The sequence below is a fragment of the Amblyomma americanum genome, chromosome 1 (assembly GCF_052857255.1).
Source record: "Amblyomma americanum isolate KBUSLIRL-KWMA chromosome 1, ASM5285725v1, whole genome shotgun sequence".
Taxonomy (NCBI): Eukaryota; Metazoa; Arthropoda; class Arachnida; order Ixodida; family Ixodidae; genus Amblyomma; species Amblyomma americanum.
The window spans coordinates 327,318,137-327,336,231 of NC_135497.1; the positions used below are offsets into that span (position 1 = coordinate 327,318,137).

The following is an 18,095-nucleotide window of genomic DNA, read 5'->3' on the forward strand; positions in this document are numbered from 1 at the left end:
GAGAGCCGCCGTAGTGGAGGGCTCCGGAAATTTCGACTACCTTGAGGTTCTTTAACATGCCCTGACAACGCACATAACACGGGCCTCTTCAATTTCGCCTCCATCGAAATTCGACCGCCGCGGCCGGAATCGAACCCGCGCCTTTCGGGTATCGCTTTTGAGCTTCCTTAATCTCTTTGCGCTGCATTTTTTGCTTGGCCTATCCGGATTACCCGCAGCGGTGGCTCAGTGATTAAGGCGCTCGGCTGCTGATCCGGGGTACCCGGGTTCGAACCCGACCGCGGCGGCCTCGTTTCGATGGAGGCGAAACGCAAAGGTTCCCGTGTGCTGTACGATATCGGTGCTCGTTAAAGATGCCCAGAAGGCCGAAATTATTCCGGAGCCCTCCACTACGGCACCTCTTTTTTTCCTTTCTGCACCCAGTCCTTCTATCCCTTCCCTTACGGCGTGCTTCAGGTGTGCGCCGCGATATGCGAGACGGTTACTGCGTCTTTTTTTCCTCAAAAACCAATTTTCAATTTTCAGCAAAGGTCTCTCTTTCCCCGGATTGTGGTCGCTGTTTATCGCGACTGCGTCTCTCTTGTTTCTAGGTATGAGTGCGCACTCTATGGGGCTGCCGGATGAAATCAAGCCGGCTTAACAGCTTGGCGTCCCGCTGTGTGGTGCGATGTGTGGCAGAGTTTTGTTGTCGTTGTTGAGACTTAGGGAAGAATGAAAAGTTCACGGACCCGCCCACCGGCTCAAGCTGATCCACAGTAGCTACCACGTGCAGGTAATCACTGACACGTGAAGATAATCGCTGCTACGGGCAGACATTTGGAGAGTTAAACGAGATTTGAGAGAAAAGATTGGCAGAAAGGACTCGCAACAGCCGCCTCATCTGAAGCGACGACGACGGTTTAGCAACAGGTACTTCCGGTGACAAGCAGCCCTCGCCACATGTGCGGCAGCCCCTACATCGCAGCTCAATAGGGCCGGGCAGCCATCTAATCGTCCCCTTCCTGTGAAGGGAATGCTTTACTACTACCTTGCGTAGCTGCTTCGCCGTGTAGGAGAGTTTTACCTTGAACCGAGGAGAAACCACGTGACAGCTATGACGTCATTCAGCCGCCACCGCCGCGTTCATTGTGATCATTGGCATTGGCGTTGACGATGTTCTGGACTCCGTCGATTTTGAGGAAAGGCAGGGATTTGGGGAAACGTTTCTCACAACCAGCATGTGTTGACATTCTCCGTGACAGCAAGCGTTGTCAGCGGTACGAAAGGTGCATTCTTTACGCCCGATATATAAATTAAAAAAAAATTGACGCCCCATTATAGTTGTCCGGACCCGTGGAGTATCTCTTACGGGTCCAAGTTGGACTTATTTTTGGAAATGTGGCGGGGAGTTTGAAGGATGCTTCTTTCCCACCACCGGTTGGCCCAGTATTGCACTACCTCCGGGATCGGCCTTGTCTTTAGCGCGTCTTTACTATCCTGTCTTTCTGTCCCATCTTTCAACTCTCCTACTATCTGCACGTGGTAGCGATTGTGGCTCGGCTTGAGCCAGTGAGCAGGCCTGTGCACTTTCCTTTCTTTCTTCCAGGCAGTAACAGACAGACAGACGACCCATTATGACAGACGGTAATTCGGAATTTGAGCGCAGCTCTTCGCAAGCCGCTTGCTACCGCTTGGCAGGTTCCTGTTGCGTTGCTAGCGACCCTCCGGCATCGTCCCGTAGCAGCCGCCTTCCGGCTGTCCATTCCTCTCGTGTGTCAGGTGGCGCTTCGCTCTGGTGCTACCTGCCAACACGTCACCTGTCACACTCCGTAACACGTCACCTGTCAGGTAGCATGTTACAGCGACTACGACGCGGAACGCAGCAACGGGCGAACTGGGCTCTAAAAGGAATGAAACTAAAGAAGTCACGGCAGTTGAACACGAAGCGAAAAGCTTCACCACGTTGGTAAAGAAGTCGCATAGGCCGGAGAATAGCCTTCAATGACTTTCAGCCCAACCATGTTAGCCATGTATGACCGTACGTGGTACAGTTATGGCGTGGAACTCTTGACCTCTGCCCTTGACCCATGACCTTTAGTTGACCTCTGATCTTTGACCTTTGACATTAGGTGACATTTGGGTTCACCTTTGACCGTGAACACATTTATGGGGGTGTAAGACCATGAGATACGTCTAAGCCACGTGGTCGTGTGTGTATATACTATAGAACGGCTGTCCATGCAGGCGCTGCCGTGGACGAGCCACAGGTGCTTAGCAAGCGTCCTTGTTTTCGCTGAATTCCAGGGTTAGCGAAGTTAAATTTAAAATTGTTTTTTTTTTGTTCTCAAGTATACAACTAGAAGGAAAGCGTGCGCGTGTGTCGCAAATATATTGAATGCGCGGCGGGACATTTGTTGCTTCTTCGTTGCTGTGGGGGAGGGCTGATCGCATTTGTGTGAAAATTAAGACCCTGTGCGACAGCTAGGGCCTCACACTCAGTTCTTCCGTGCAAAGGGTATACGACGCTGTTTGGGGGCGCTGCGTGTTTAGTCGTGTGTAGTTACAGAGCATGCCATTGTCGGCTTGCACAGCTGTCTTAGTTGGGACGGCCATTGCGACGTATGCTCTCGACCACAGTGTACTGAATTTTCGGTCACTGACCATGTCAGATATGTTAGCTGAAGTCAGCTGACCATATTCACATGGTCAGTAAACCGAAGATTCATTCTGCTGACCTGACCAGACGGCATTCCGTCAAACCCTCGACTAGGTACTCTATACCATCTGTCTTTTACCGTTGAGCAGACAAGGGAAGGGACAAGTGGTGCTCGTTATGACATACATGATGGAGGCCAACAGTGACCGAACCAAGAAGCATAAGGGATGTTTTTTTTAATAATATGTGGTGTTCATCCGTGGGGTCTTAATACGGCAAAAACTTGTTAAAGAGTCTGGGTCCTTGGAGTACGCCTTCATCGCAGAGGACAGCTTTGAAGGCACCTTTAAAGTTCTTGAAGGACTCAGGACTGAGTGCAAGATTGTGAACAATCAGTGTGTGCCCTGTGTACCCTGCAAGTAACGGCCGACGGACACGTGGAAAAGTGATCATATCCCTTTGTTCTCTCCCTTTTCTATCTCTCCCTTCGTTCTACTTCCCACGTGTAGGGTAGCATACCGGGTGTTGCCTAGTTAACCTCCCTGCCTTTCCGTCTTTCTCTGTCTCTCTCTTTGCGACGTTAAACCCCCATGAAGAAAAAACGAAACTTTTTAAAGATAATTGATTATAAAGCAGAAGGAAAACAACCACATGCCACCGTTGGTATCCGAAACCCACTACCTCTGAATTTAGCGTCCGGTGCTCTACCAACGGAGCTCCGGCGACGGCTGTCCAGTCTTCAGCTTTCGGCGGTGTATATATGCGTGTCGTAGCGATCGCTATGATCGCAAACGCAGCAGATGTATGAACGCTACGTTAAACGGGCATTTTCGGCTCGCAGCGGTGCCTTCGGCCAGCGGTGGCAATCAAGCCACCGCTCCTGCTCCGTCGCCCGCCGGTACGCCGCGGGATTTGTTCGCGCAAGTACTGCAGCAGGGCGCCGCGCCCAGTCCGCAGCCGCGCGCCGTCAGCCGCGGCCCGGCCCCTGCCGCGGTGCCCAGAGCTCAGCCCACCGCTCAGCCCAGCGCCTCCCGTCCCAGCTACGGGGCCCCCGCCGCCGCAGGTGACGCCAACGTAGCGGCCAGCAGCCCGCGGCCTGCATCCGCAGCAGCCGCCGTGAGTCGCAGTCAGCCGGCAGCAGCTGCCCTACCACCGTCGCCACCATGTACGTCGCCCGTTGCAGTAACAGAGCAGACCCCCGAAGCTGGAGACCAGGCCACTCCAGGCGGCGATGTCAGTATCAAGGTGCGTACTGTTTTCCGAAAAGGGCTTCACCTTGGGCTATGGCATGTAGCTCGCTTAACCTCGTTATAACAAAGTAGAAAGTGTGTTCGCGGCTGTTACTTCGTTATATGCAGTGTTGACCGAGCTTCCACGGGGAATCGTAATTCCTTCGTTATATCCATTATTTCGTTATAAACCATGCTGTGCAGCTTGTTATGCCAGGGGTCCATATAAAGTTGCACCTATTAAAGCGGTTGAACCTCTTTACCACGAAGTTGAAAGTTTCCGGCGATAACTTCTTTGTAAGGGTAGCTTCGTTATAGCTCCTGTTGGCTGAGCTTCCACGTGCAATCATAATTTCTTCGTTATATCAGTTGATTTGTTATAAACCGCTTCGTTACAAAGGGCTTTAACTGTTAGTTTCAAGGCAAGAGGAAACATCACATTTCCAAAATATCGACTTGCACAGACGGTACGAGAACCAAACCCCGGTATAATACAACTCAATAATAATAATAAAATTAATAATTGGTTTTTGGGGAAAGGAAATGGCGCAGTATCTGTCTCATATATCGTTGGACACCTGAACCGCGCCGTAAGGGAAGGGATAAAGGAGGGAGTGAAAGAAGAAAGGAAGAATAGGTACCGTAGTGGAGGGCTCCGGAATAATTTCGACCACCTGGGGATCTTTAACGTGCACTGACATCGCACAGCACACGGGCGCCTTAGCGTTTTTCCTCCATAAAAACGCAGCCGCCGCGGTCGGGTTCGAACCCGGGAACTCCTCCGGATCAGTAGTCGAGCGCCCTAACCACTGAGCCACCGCGGCGGGGCATACAACTCAAGAACGAAACAGCATGTTCCTCTCGAAAGAGGCCCTCCAGCCAAAGGCGTCGACTGGTTCTCATGACTTCATGGTTAGTCAATCCTCTTGGACCTGCGTGACATCTCAGGGAGTGGCATATGAAAGGAGATGAACCACCGTTTAATCAGATTGAGAGCGGCGTCCGGAGAATTGGCCGACGCCGTTGGCTGCAAGGCTTCCTTGGTAGGGCATCCGTCGCTTCTTTCTCGAATTGCAGCCGACTATGCAGGGCTTAGTTTTTACTAACAAAAAGTTCTGTGGGTAGCAAGCATCGTGGTAGTGATTGACGTATAGGGCGCTCTGGAAGTGAAACATCAGATTTAACCGCTGAGAAAGTCAAGATAGAGAACAACGTTTGGGAACCGCAATGAGTTCCTTGGTCAACAATGATATAGACAAGTCGAGTGGGCGAAATTTAAAAGGAAAGTTTGTATTTCGATGAGTGGTTTGAACCCGACCGCGGCGGCTGCGTTTCGATGGAAGCGAAGCGCTGAGGCGCCCGCGTGCTGTGCGATGTCAGTGTATGTTAAAGATCCCCAGGTGGTCTAAATTATTCCGGAGCCCTCCACTACGGCATTTCTTTCTTCCTTTCCTCTTTCACTCTCGCCTTTTGCCTTCCCTTACGGCGCGTCTGAGGTGTCCGCCGATATGTGAGAAAGGTACAGTGCCATTTCCTATCCCCGATAACCAATTTTCAATTCTCACAGTTTCTTCTGTGAGGTTCAGGGCCTCAGTCGTCGCCTGGATAAAGGGTGGCTCGAGGAATTATTGCGTCGTCAGGTTTAGCCTTTGGGTTCACTACTTACGCACCAGCGGCTGAGTGTTGTGTTGCCAGCGTGTGAAATTCTTTTTAAAGCGGAAGCTTTACTGACCGCAGGTTGAGCAGTTTCGCGTGATTCCTGGAGAGCCGTGCTGCGCATGCACGAGGAGCAGTGACGACACATGGCGCATTTCTCTCTCTCTCTCTCGATCCCTACTCACTACTGCGCATGCGCCACTACTAGCACCGAGCCACAGGTGTTCAGCCGCTGCGCACCGCCGCACATTTCCTCAAAATCCAACTTTAAATTTAGTTTCCTCTTTCCCTCCCTCCTTTATCCCTTCCTTAATTCACGGCGCGGTTCGGGTGTCCACCGAGATGTGAGACGGTTACTGTGCCATTTCCTTTCCTCAAAAAACCAAACAAAACAAGTGAGCCGACGGCGTTCATAGAGTTCATTGGCGTGGACAACTTTGCAAAGACCGTTCATTTTCACGAAACGAAAAGCGCACAATCGGCTCCGTGGTTCAGTGGAGACCTCAATCTCGGTTTCGCTTTGTATATCCTGGATTAGCGGGGCTAATCCAACCCGCCGCGGTGGCTAAGTGGTAAGGGCGCTCGGCTACTGATTCGGAGTTCCCGGGTTCGAACCCGTCCGCGGCGGCAGCGTTTTTATGGAGGAAAAACACTAAGTAATAATAATAATTTTGGGGGAAAGGGAATGCGCAGTATCAGTCTCATATATCGTTGGAAACCTGAACCGCGCAATAAGGGAAGGGATATAGGAGGGAGTGAAAGAAGAAAGGAAGAGAGAATTGCCGTAGCGGTGGGCTCCGGAATAATTTCGGCCACCTGGGGATCTTTAACATGCACCGACGTCGCACAGCACACGGGCGCCTTCGCGTTTTTCCTCCATAAAAACGCAGCCGCCGCGGTCGGGTTCGAGCCCGGGAACTCTGGATCAGTAGCCGAGCGCCCTAACCACTGAGCCACTGCGGCGGGTAAACGCTAAGGCGCCGGTGTGCTGTGCGACGTCAGTGCACGTTAAAGATCCCCAAGTTGTCGAAATTATTCCGGAGCCCTCCACTACGGCACTTCTTTCTTCCTTCTTTCACTCCCTCCTTTTCCCCTTCCCTTACGGCGCGGTCAAGGTGCCCAACGGTATATGAGACAGATACGGCGCCATTTCTTTTCCCCCAAAACCGATTATTATTATTATTATTATTATTATTATTATTATTATTATTATTATTATTATTATTATTATTATTATTATTATTATTATTATTATTATTATTATTATTATTATTATTATTATTATTGGGCTACCTTTCTCTCATATCGGCAGACACCCGTACCGCGCGCCGTAAGAGAAAGGACAAAAAGGCGAGGGAGTGAAAGAAGAAAGAAAGAAGCGCCGTATTGGAGGGCCTCGGAATGATTTCGACCACCTGGGGATCTTTAACGTACACTGACATCGAACAGCACACGGGCGCCTTAGCGTTTCGGTTCCATCAAAACGCAGCCGCAGCGGTCGGGTTCGATCCTGGGAACGCCGGATCAGTGATCGAGCACTCTAACCACCGAGCCACCGCGGTGAGTGTATTGTCTTTTTTTAGTCACTCGTTAAATGCTCTTTAACTCGAAGCGAAATGGTGCACCGTCGAGCCCGAACATTCACTCTGGCAAACTGATGTTTCCTTGGACTGCAGCTGTTGATGCTTATAAATTACGCGTCTGCACATTCTCAATTCGCAGAAAAATTCATGTGAATGTTGTTCATCTTTCGCTGTTAATGGGCAGCTGCGACGTCTTCTTTTGGCCTCCACGAATGCCGAAATTTCCAAGGTAGTTCCTTGTGCCGAGCTTCGCCGCCGGGCGTCGGTTTGTTTCAGCACGAATAATTAAATGTTTCCAATTTTGTCGCCCCAATCGGGACGATTTCTGTGGGAGACCTTGCACGTGTGACGTCACCAGCTGCATGCCCTTCCATATTTGCTTGGAGTTTGCGCAAGAAGAAGAAAATGAAGACCTTTGTTTTTGGTCATTTCACACAAACGGTGGTCTGTCGCTTACAGTCTCCAGTTTAGTCAGTCAACGCGCCGAAAGTTTTTGTGACAGTATGCATGACGACAAGCTTCTATCTTGACGTCATTCTTTGGCAGAAACCCAGTTTTAGTTTCGGTGTTCTTTGCTTTTGCTGGTTTAAAGGGCTTCTACTCAGGATTTTGAAAAACGCTTTTAAAGGCACAGAGAATTGACTCCCAAGAAATGTTATGCGAATAGGAACACAATACTACGTCTAAAACATTCAAACTCGCCCACAGTTGCCCTTTGAGTGGTTCTGAAACCTTGGAAGAAATACTTCAGCACTGGCGCTATCATGGGCTGGGTTCCCTGAATAAATAAATTAAGGCACAGAAAGAACTAGTACTGACTGTCTCGCTTTTGATGTACACCACGACCACGCAGTGCGGTTCCTTGATTTTGCAGTCGACCCGATCGCCCCTGTCATATGTGCTCAAGATAGAACAAGGCTTTGAAATACCTTCCGAGGAAAGTACAGGGTAGGTCAAAAGTTCCTAGGCCATAGGGTCTGCTTTTGAGCTGTATAATCAGGCAGACATGACACACCCAAAGACTCAAAATATCCGTAGAGGGCGGAAGAGGTATCGTTCTATACTCTGCGAACCTTGATAGCTTTAATCGCACCTTAAATGCCACGATATACCGATGAAAGAAGCAAGCCCTGTGGCCCCGGAACTTTTGACCAACCGTGTACATAACCTCGCTCAAGTACTACGAGCTTGCGTCATAAACACCTGAACCATATATTCCTACATTGAGCACAGAACCCACAATCCCGAGCGAAGGTTGGCGAGCTCTTTCCAGCGATTTTTTCACGCCCGCGCATTTCTCCGTCTCGTGCTCCTGCGTATTTTTGTTCTGATGTGGCTGTCGGTTAGATTCAGAAGTATGGCAGCTACTGTGGCCGCTGCCAATAATAAGTGTCGTTTCGGCGGTTCAGGAAGCCCTCCTCACCCCCCCCCCCCCCCACCATTACCGGGAAAATTCCCGAACGCGTCTGCAGCCGGCGGTGTGGCCGAGTGGGTAGGGCTGGCTGAAGAGCGCCGACCTGTGAGCATGAAAAGAGTGATGAAAGGAGATAGAAAGGCTAGAAGACGCTGTAATTTAGATATTGACTGCAGATAACTTCGCTTGCACAAAACATTTAAGACATTCTCAGGGGAGCTATATTAATGTTCAAGCGCCGTCCTTTAATAGGCTCGCTACAACACACGGGGTGCAGGAGGCTTTCCCCGTTAAGACTCACCGGTCCTGCACTGTAGTGTAGATCGAAGACCATTCGGCCAAACTTGTGTGACGCTCAACACACGAAACAGTGCGTGCATACTTACTTCTTCATGCCCTGCTCTAATTACCACCAATCACGGCGCAGGAGCTCGAGCGAACCCTGCCCTCCCACTTCCCGCGGAGGCCCGCCCACGGCCAGCTGGGCCGGACCATACAACTTCTTGCCAACCACTTCAGCATTGAGATACCGACCGGCAGCGTCTACCACTACGACGTCGACATCTCCTCGGAGACTGCCAAGGAGACCAAGGTTCCTGAGCAGAAAAACTACCGATGCCTCAGTACAAAGATCAACAGGATAGTCATCGAGCTCCTAGTAAAGAAGTACCGGCAAGACCTAGCCAACTGCATCCCGGCTTTCGATGGCCGCAAGAACCTGTACACGCGCCGCCAGCTCAACTTCCGCGAGCGGACATTCACAGTCGACATCGAGGAAGACCAGAGAAGCCAGAAGTTTATCATCAAGATCCAGTATGCCGCCACCGTGAACCTGGATGCCCTGCATGGCGTCTTCCAAAAGCGCGTACAAACTGTGCCCCAGGAAGTCCTCCAGGCCATCGACATCGTCTTGAGGCACAGCCCCTCGATCAACCTTGCGCCGGTTGGACGCTCGTTCTTCAGACCGCCGGGACCCAACGAGCACAATGACCTCGGAGGAGGCCGGGAGGTGTGGTTTGGCTACTACGCGAGTGTTCGACCCGCCCAATGGAAGCCCATGCTTAACGTCGACATGTCAGCAACAGCATTCTACGAGTCGCTTCCACTGGTAGACTTCATGTGCAGGTTCTTCAGCGACAGCCGGCGTGTGTTGACACCCGCGGACTTACGGTCATTGCGCGACAACCAGTACGCGCGGCTGAATAGGGAGCTCAAAGGACTCCGCGTAAAAGTGACGCACCTTCCGTACCCGCGCAAGTACAAAGTGGTCAAGATCACGAGGGAAGCTGCGAAGGACATCTATTTTGAATCAGAAGGTAGTCAGATCTCCGTCGCCGACTACTTCCAGAGCCGCTACAGGCGCTTGTCGTACCCGAACTTCCCTTGCGTGCAGAGTGGCAGCCCGACGCATCCGGTCTACATTCCTCTGGAGGTGTGCGAGCTGGCCGAAGGCCAGCACTGTCGGAAGAAACTCGAGGAGAGTCAGACCGCCGAGATGATGAAGCGCACGGCCAAGCCGCCAGCCAAGCGCTTCCTGGAGATTCGTCAGTCTGTGCGCGACATGGTCAGCACCTCGGACAAGTACCTGCGAGAGTTCGGCGTCAAGATCAACCCCGAACCCACTCAGGTTGTTGGCAGAATTCTCGACCCGCCGTCTTTGGTTTTTGAGAACAACAGCATGTGCAAGCCGCGCGACGGTACGTGGGATCTCCGAGGGCAGCGCTTCTACAAGGCGATGTCGATGACACAGTGGATTGTTCTCAACGTGAGCCGCTTCGCGCAGAAGGACTGCCTGGACAACTTCATCAAGATGCTGATCCGCATCGGCCAAGAACTGGGCATGCGCATTGCGCAGCCGCTTGCGGTCATCACGTTCGACACAAACCGCAAGCCCATGCGGACCGTTCTCACGGAGCAGCGCAAGCAGCGCCCGCAGTTGGAGATGGTTGTGGCTGTGATCACAAAAGCCACGAACTACGCTGAGATCAAGCAGGTGGCAGAGACTGAGCTCTCCCTGCGCACACAATGCATCTTGGACAACAACGTGGTCCAAAAGTGTAACGCAGCGCTCATCCAAAACCTGTGCCAAAAGATCAACGCCAAGATGGGCGGCATCAACAATAGTCTCCTGATCCAGGAGAAGCCGAAGCTATTACATAGGCCCGTGATCGTCATCGGAGCAGACGTGTCGCACCCATCGCCTGGGGACAAGATCAGGCCATCCATCGCCGCGTGCGTCGGAAGCCTAGACTCTGTACCGTCCAAGTTTCACGCCACCATTCGGGTACAGATTGAAGACTCCAAGGCTAAGGCGCGTGTGGAAATTATCAAGGACCTGAAGGACATGATCAAGGAATTGCTACTGGTTTTCTACCGCACCACCGGGCACAAGCCCCTGCGGATCGTCTTCTACAGGGACGGAGTGAGCGAGGGGCAGTTCTTGGAAGTCCGTAACCATGAGGTAAGCAACTGCGCCTACTACAATACTGTGTCCACTAAACTCTCATCTTGTTAAGACAGCTATACCGCATTCAATGCCGCTAGCGTCATTGGATAACCTTTTGTCTTATGACAAGCGGACTTCCTGTGCATATACGTAACGGCACCGAATAGATCTCCACAGCGCTACAATTTCAGGACATTCGGGACATTCATTTCTGGAGACGTCTTCTCGGTGTTAGTTGACGTCAGCTTGATCGTTTCTCTTCAAAAGGTGGTAAACATCCAAGACTGAGGCTTGTGGTTGGGTTTTGTGCGTGCCCGCTCCGTGTCTCACCCCTTTTACGCACGGGCGATATTAACGGCTGTGCAGTTTACCGTCCGTTGAACTGAACGACAGTTAGAGGTGCTATACCAGTTTCACAAGGTCATGTTTAATGTCATTAATTACTTAGTGATCAAGTTTTAACGCCATCGGAACAGTGTCACGTGCTCGTATTTAATGGCATTAGACAGACTAACTGCTGTTTGCGACCTACTGAGTTCGCCAGAACTCATTCGCCACAGCAGTGCATACTCTTGTCCCCATTCCGCATGCAGAAAGATATGCAACTTTTTTTGTGAAAAGTCACTATCCTGTGGATAATGGTTTATTCATAAAGAGCAGCATTTTTACCAGCAATTCTGAAGCACTGTTAGCCTGTGAGCTGGCACGCCAGTTCGACTTTTACGACTAGTCAAGCAAGAACAGTGGCATTTTCTACAAATTTATTTTTATATTATATTTGAATGACATTGCTGAGGTTCTGACTCATTGAAACTGTTTATATTCAGGTGATTTTTTTAGCCCCTTGAAGGCGTTATCATCACCGTGACTTTTTAAAATTTCGTTTTCTTTCTTTCTTTCTTTTTTTTATTTTTTTATGTATTTAAATACACCTCACAGGTCTCCGCAAAGGCATTGTGTAAAAATAAAAAGGGGGGGGGTCAAATACAGAACATTGCGCAAAATATGTTACAAATAAAAAATAGTAAAAGTGCAGCAAAACACACAAAAAAACAGGTGAGTTCAGATAAGATATCGCAATTCACAAAAAGAGATAAAAGTAAAAACAACTGTGTCATGGAACAAAAACAGGGGAAATGCACGAAGTCGAGTTATACAAAAGCCAAAGAAAACATATCAGGCATAAATGAGCAAAGTTGCACATCCACGGAACCAAAGAGGCAATAGGTCTCAAGCTGCTGAAAACGAAGTTGTACGAATCCGGAGTATATAAATGACGTGCTAACCGTTATCAGCGAAGTGTTTGGGTAGATGTTCGCAAAAGGTGTCATGATTAGCCTGCAGGGCGATGCAGTCCGGAAGATTCTTCCAGAGACAGATGGCACGCGGGAGTGACCAGAAGTTGAAAGCATGTGTGTTGCCATAAATGCGGCATAGCTGTAGTTATTATGTAATCTATGTTATAAGTAGGAAGGACGTTGCAGATGTGCTGGCGGTGAATCAGTGGCATGGACGTATTTGTGAAAGATAGATATAAGGGCAGTCTTGCGACGAATTTGCAACGGATGCATAGAGCGAAAGTTTGATCTTTAGTTGGGTTAGACTAGACTGATAACTGCAATTTTGCGAAATGAGACGACAAGCCCCATTGTGGACAGCTTCCAACTTCTCTCTCAGATATTTCTGATGAGGTGACCAGATGGATGAAGCGTACTCTAGCTGCGGTGTGACAGAAGTAATGTAGGCTTGTTCACACACGTGAGGGGTAGTGCATTGCAGGTTACGGTGAATGAAAACTAGTTACCGGGAAGCATTAGCGAAAGTGATGGTTATGTGTTCAGCCCAAGAAAAGTTTGGTGAAATATGGACGCCTAGATGCTTATACTGCGTAGTCCGAGCCAATGTATCGTTATTATTGTGGTATGGAAAATTCGAAGTGACTGATTTTCGGCTAAAAGTAATTATCTTACACTTAGAAATGTTTAAAGTCATTAGACACGTTTTACACCAGTCGTTTATGCAATCGAGGTCACTTTGAAGTTCAAGGTGGCCATTAGTAAATTTTATTGGTGAATAAATAATGCAGTCGTCAGCAAATATGCGCACATAAGATAAGATTGTTGCTGGCAGGTTATTAATGTAAATTAAGAATAGTAATGGACCGAGGAGGCTTCCTAGTGCCGCGCCCGATGTAACATCGGAAACAGGAAATTAATAATTGTTAACAGCGGTGAACTGCTGGCGATTAGAAAGAAGACTACGGACCCATGACAGAGTTAAAGAATTTAATTTGAGAGCACAAAGCTTAGATATTTGTCGGCAATGTTCTACCCGATAAAATGCTTTGGCAAAGTCCAAAAAGGTGCAAGTCATCAATTTCCGTGCGAGTGTTTGTTAGTACTTCTGAAAACCGGTACAACCTTTCCTATTTTCCAACCGGTGGAAACCTCACCTGTAGATTTTGACTGCTTAAAGATATGACGGAAGATGATGCTGGAGACAGAAATGGCATTTCTTTAGTATTTTCAGTTAATTTCATCAACCCCAGAAGAAGAGGGTGCTAGGCTATTTATCAGGTGTACTAAGCCATAAAGTGTAATGTCAACCGGTGCCATGTACGGGTAACCAAAATCTGGTACTTACGGGATGTTAGGATTATCTTCTTGGTGAAAATATATGCGAAAAACGAATTAAAAGCTTTAGGACATTCAGCATCGAAGTAGGGGGCGCTGTGAATATCATGTATTGATATATCATTACTGACACTGTTCTGACGTATTGCTTTGAAGGGCTTGCTCTTATTGTTCCTAAGTAGCGCCGGAAGGGCTTTTGAAAAAAATATTTATTTTTTTCGACACAAAGGCCATAACAACACAGCTTTAGGTAGGTTTTATATTTACCCCGCGTGCAGGGCGAACATTCGTGCTATGCATTTTTGTACAACCGTTTTTTCTTATTTCTCATTTGTCGATGCTTTCTTCTAAAGCAAAGCTTAGATTTATGATTTGATAGCGTGACAAGCGGGACACGTTTGGCTACATGTTAGGCGAGCTTGTCTCTAAATTGAACCCGCGGTTATCTAATACGACCTATATTGTAAAGAGGGCGTCAGAATATTATCAGAAAACATTTGAATTTCGATCGTCATTGATTGGATTGTAATCTCCTCTGTTATAGTTGCGAATCTGTAATATCAATAAATCTGCCAATAAATTGTAATGTCGTTAAATCTGGACGTGTAGCGCCAGCTCCGAAAATAATGGCATAGGCAAACTTAAGGCTACAAACATCTGCGGTTATTTCTAGTGCGCATGTGGCACGGGTAATAAAAGGCAGCGCCACCTGCAGTTGAGGTCTCAGCTCAGTAGGGGGTCGCAGTTAGACCAGTCTACTGACCCGCTGCATCGGCCGAGTGCTATCCTGGCTCATATAAGTCTCACTCTACAACTTCCATTAAAGTCGGATACAACTCAAGAACCAAGCGTCTTTTCCCCCTGAAAGGACTCTCTTGCAGCCAATGGCGTAGACCATTTCTCATGAGCCTCCTAAGGTAACCATGTAGGAAGTCGCAAAAGGAAGGGGTTAGTCTCCCCCCTCACAGGAGAGACTATTGTCATTGTCACCGCGCTCGCTGCATTGTCCACCTTGCAGGTTCGTGAAAACCAGCCGACGCCATTTACTGGATGGGGGTCCTTTTACGGGGAAAAGCGGCTTCATTATTGAGTTGTATCATTGGAATTAGTTTAGCCACAAAAAAAAATGCCACGAAGTGGCACCAGGAAAACAACGGCTGAGCGGTGAAGCCGGGCGTTCCTCTACTGAATTTTCTTGGCTTTGTGTGGTTGTTCACTGACGGCATACTCAAACGCCACGCTTGCACAGAAACTTTAGTTGAGTGAAGTCAAATAGTAAGTCAATGCCTAGAGTTATGTATATAAACCGATCATGTGATCCAGAATGTGGACCGCGTGAACTCAATTTAGCGGAGTGTGCGAGTAACTGCAGCTGACTGCTGTTCATTTCGGCGTTGGTTGGAAAAGCTGCACTTCCGTTGAGTTGAACAGTTGCTGACACTGCTCGTTTAACCAGATCACAACCGATAATAGCGTTGCTAAAAAAACGCTGCTCTTCGCCATAGAGTTTTTTCCCAAACGACAATTATATAAGATAGGACAGCAGAGTTCGTGTAGGTCCAAAGCGTTTTGTTTACATTCTGTACCAAGTATATATCGTGATTCGTCGAATGGCCTTTAAACCCTGACCAAGTTTTTCTTTGTTTCCGCTCTCGAATCTCTCAGGTGAGCGCCATCCGGCTGGCGTGTGCGGAAATGTGTCCCACCGAGACCTACGAGCCACCGCTGACGTTCATCGTGGTCCAGAAGCGACACCATACGAGGTTCATGCCTGCCAACGACCGCGACGGCGTGGGCAAGTTCCGCAACGTCCCACCAGGCACGACCGTAGACTCGGTGGTCACGCACCCGCTGGACTTCGACTTCTTCCTCTGCAGCCACTTCGGCATCCAGGTAGGCGACCTCTTCTCCGCCCTTGTTGCTATTGTCAGCGGGAAGAAATGGTCCGCGGTGTTTTCGTTTATCAATTTGCGGAGGAAATAGTCCGGGCGCCGGCGTCGCCACAGTCGCGTCGCGTCTTTAGTGCGCTACAAATACCAGGAGCGCCTGCGGTGGAGGCCTTCCGCAGCTTGAGGAAAGGGAAGCATGGCCTCCGAGATCACCTGCAAGCGGTACCGTGGCGGAAGCATTCCGCTTCACATCGAGGCCACCAGGAGCGCTATGAGTGACTGTAACGTCATCGTTCGACCTTGAGGAAGCGGTATCGGAAGTTGCGCACGGGGGGCCTTATGTCCAGTGCGGATTGATGCTGTCATACGGATGTGGTCATTAGTTTTTCTTTTCAGGATGGCGTCTGCTCAGACAATGAATGCATGGGGTTGGGTGAAAAGAGAAGCGCTTGATGCTCGCCTGGGCCTGCTTGCTCGTACGTTAAAGCGGGACGCGGCTTTGCAGTCTCAAGAAACGGCCAAAAAACTGATTTTTTAAATAGTCGTGTCGGCTTGTATGCCTCGTTTTTTTATGCTGTACCGAAGTCGGGACAGCGACATAGATGACGATGACCGACCAATGCGCTGATGACAGCCAGGCAGGAAATAATAGTTATTCACGGTATTTAACGGCGCGAGGGCATCTAAGGTCAAATAAAGAGAGAAACATGTTGTGCACGCAGCATTAAGAGCAAGGCGAGCACGTGCTGTGCTCATAGGCACTGCCAGTTTTTTGTATATTGCGTTTAAACACTCTCCTTCCCACGTAATGTGTGCTAATAAAATAAGTGTATTCAAACCGCACACACCATCCCACATCACATCGCACCACAAGCAGGACCACACCGCACCACCACATACCACGATGCGAAGCGACCCAGCCCGACATGGCACTCGGAATCTGGGCATGTGAATAACTTTACTCCTTTGCGCTCCCGCAGGGCACCAGCCGGCCGGCCCACTACTATATCGTGTGGGATGACTCCAACTTCAGCGCGGACGACCTGCAGAAGCTCAGCTTCTACCTGTGCCACACATACTCCCGGTGTGCAAGGAGCGTGAGCATCCCGGCCCCTGTGTACTACGCGCACCTGGCCGCCTTCCGCGCAAAACACCACATCGCCAGCAAGCTGGAGACGTCAGGCGCGGTCAGCCAGTCGTCTGAGGGCGGCGGGGACGCAGTGTTGACCACTGCCCAATACGTGGAGGCCGTCAAGGTGCTGCAGGAACTGCAGGCTTCCATGTACTTCGTGTAATGGAGGAGGTTCTCCGCTGCCCCTGCATTCCGGTTACGGTGAGCCTGGAGGAGTACCACTGACGTCATACCCAACAGTTCTGGATTCTGGAGAAAAACATTTTTGAACGGGAAAGCGTTTAAAGGCCTTTGCAGGGAGGGTGTTACATAGGGTATAGGGAGGGTATTATGAGCTCAGTGTTCCTCATATTTTGTAAGATTCTACTACAACGATCAATATATCCCCAACCTCCCGCCTGCAGGCTTGCATTTTTTGCTATTAACGTTTTTGCTACAGTCCAAAGCGTTCCTCATTGGTTTTCTATTACAGTCATAACTGCTCGATGCGAGCGATGGAAACAGTATAAAAGGAAGGTTCTTCCAGATATTGGAAGAATTGACCTTGAATATTTCAATACCAGAATCTTAGTTTCCCAAATTTCATTTTTTTTTTGTCCAAGAATGTTGGACATGTGCGCAACACGTAGAGGACAAGATATACGTGACACGAAGTGGACATTTTCTCCAGTTCCTCTTGGCGCATAGCAACAATTTTTAATGCGTTTTGTCGGAGTGAGAGACGACTTAACTGTGAAGTGCTGCTCCGCTCACATTCAGGACTGCTGCTTCGAATTCCTCCACGAAGAAAAAAATTAGTCGGTTGTAAATTCTTTTTGTGTTACCTAAACAAGACGTTTACCACCAGACGAAATTAAAAACGTGAGAATTTTGATCCAAATTCTATGATCGAAATTTAAAGTTTTTCAGTTTGGTTCATTGTAAGCTACACGTACATCACAGAGGCGCAACTGAACAGGGACATGAACACACATCGCCTGCCCTGTGTTGTGTGGCTTTCACGTGTTTGTTTAATTGCGCTTAGTTCATCTGTGAATCTTTTATGAGCGCACAACTAAAATTTTGCGTAAAATGTAAATGCGCCTACTATGCTTTTTTTTTTGTCTTGTTCTAACAAAATGTTGTTCACCACTGTCCGGCGATATTTTCTCTCTTCCTCGCTGCCTGCGTCCCGACTTGCTATACTCATATATGCTGTATGTATTGCAGGCAGAGAAGAACCTGAACTAAATTTAACCGGATTTCTGCTGCTTGAGAGCATTTCGTAGCTGCACAAAAATGCGATCCAACTTTAAAAACCGCAGCCTTCGCGACGTTCAACTGCATAGCCGTCAGCTAGTTGTCAAGCCCCGCGGGTGTCACTTTGCGATAGATAGAGGGAGAAGCCCTATAATTTAAACAAGAGATTTTAGCTCGCATGCTACACTCTAAACACAAATATACGCCCGTATGGGAGTAAATAAGAGAGTAAGCTGTCT

At 49.0% G+C, this 18,095-nt stretch overlaps 1 protein-coding gene across 2 annotated transcripts in view; it reads left to right on the forward strand.

Moving 5' to 3' along the window:
• Window positions 1-16,785, forward strand: part of LOC144115469 (protein argonaute-2-like) — a 103,752-nt gene extending 86,967 nt beyond the window's left edge. Inside the window, exons 2-5 of one of the 2 annotated variants that reach the window (XM_077649868.1) lie at window positions 3,477-3,880; window positions 8,945-10,978; window positions 15,262-15,489; window positions 16,466-16,785. In XM_077649868.1, the coding sequence (XP_077505994.1) occupies window positions 3,477-3,880; window positions 8,945-10,978; window positions 15,262-15,489; window positions 16,466-16,780 (2,981 nt within the window). In that variant the 3' untranslated portion in view covers window positions 16,781-16,785. The remainder of the gene's footprint in view (window positions 1-3,476; window positions 3,881-8,944; window positions 10,979-15,261; window positions 15,490-16,465) is intronic. The other variant, XM_077649869.1, reaches the window with a different exon arrangement.
• Window positions 16,786-18,095: the final 1,310 nt, after the last annotated feature.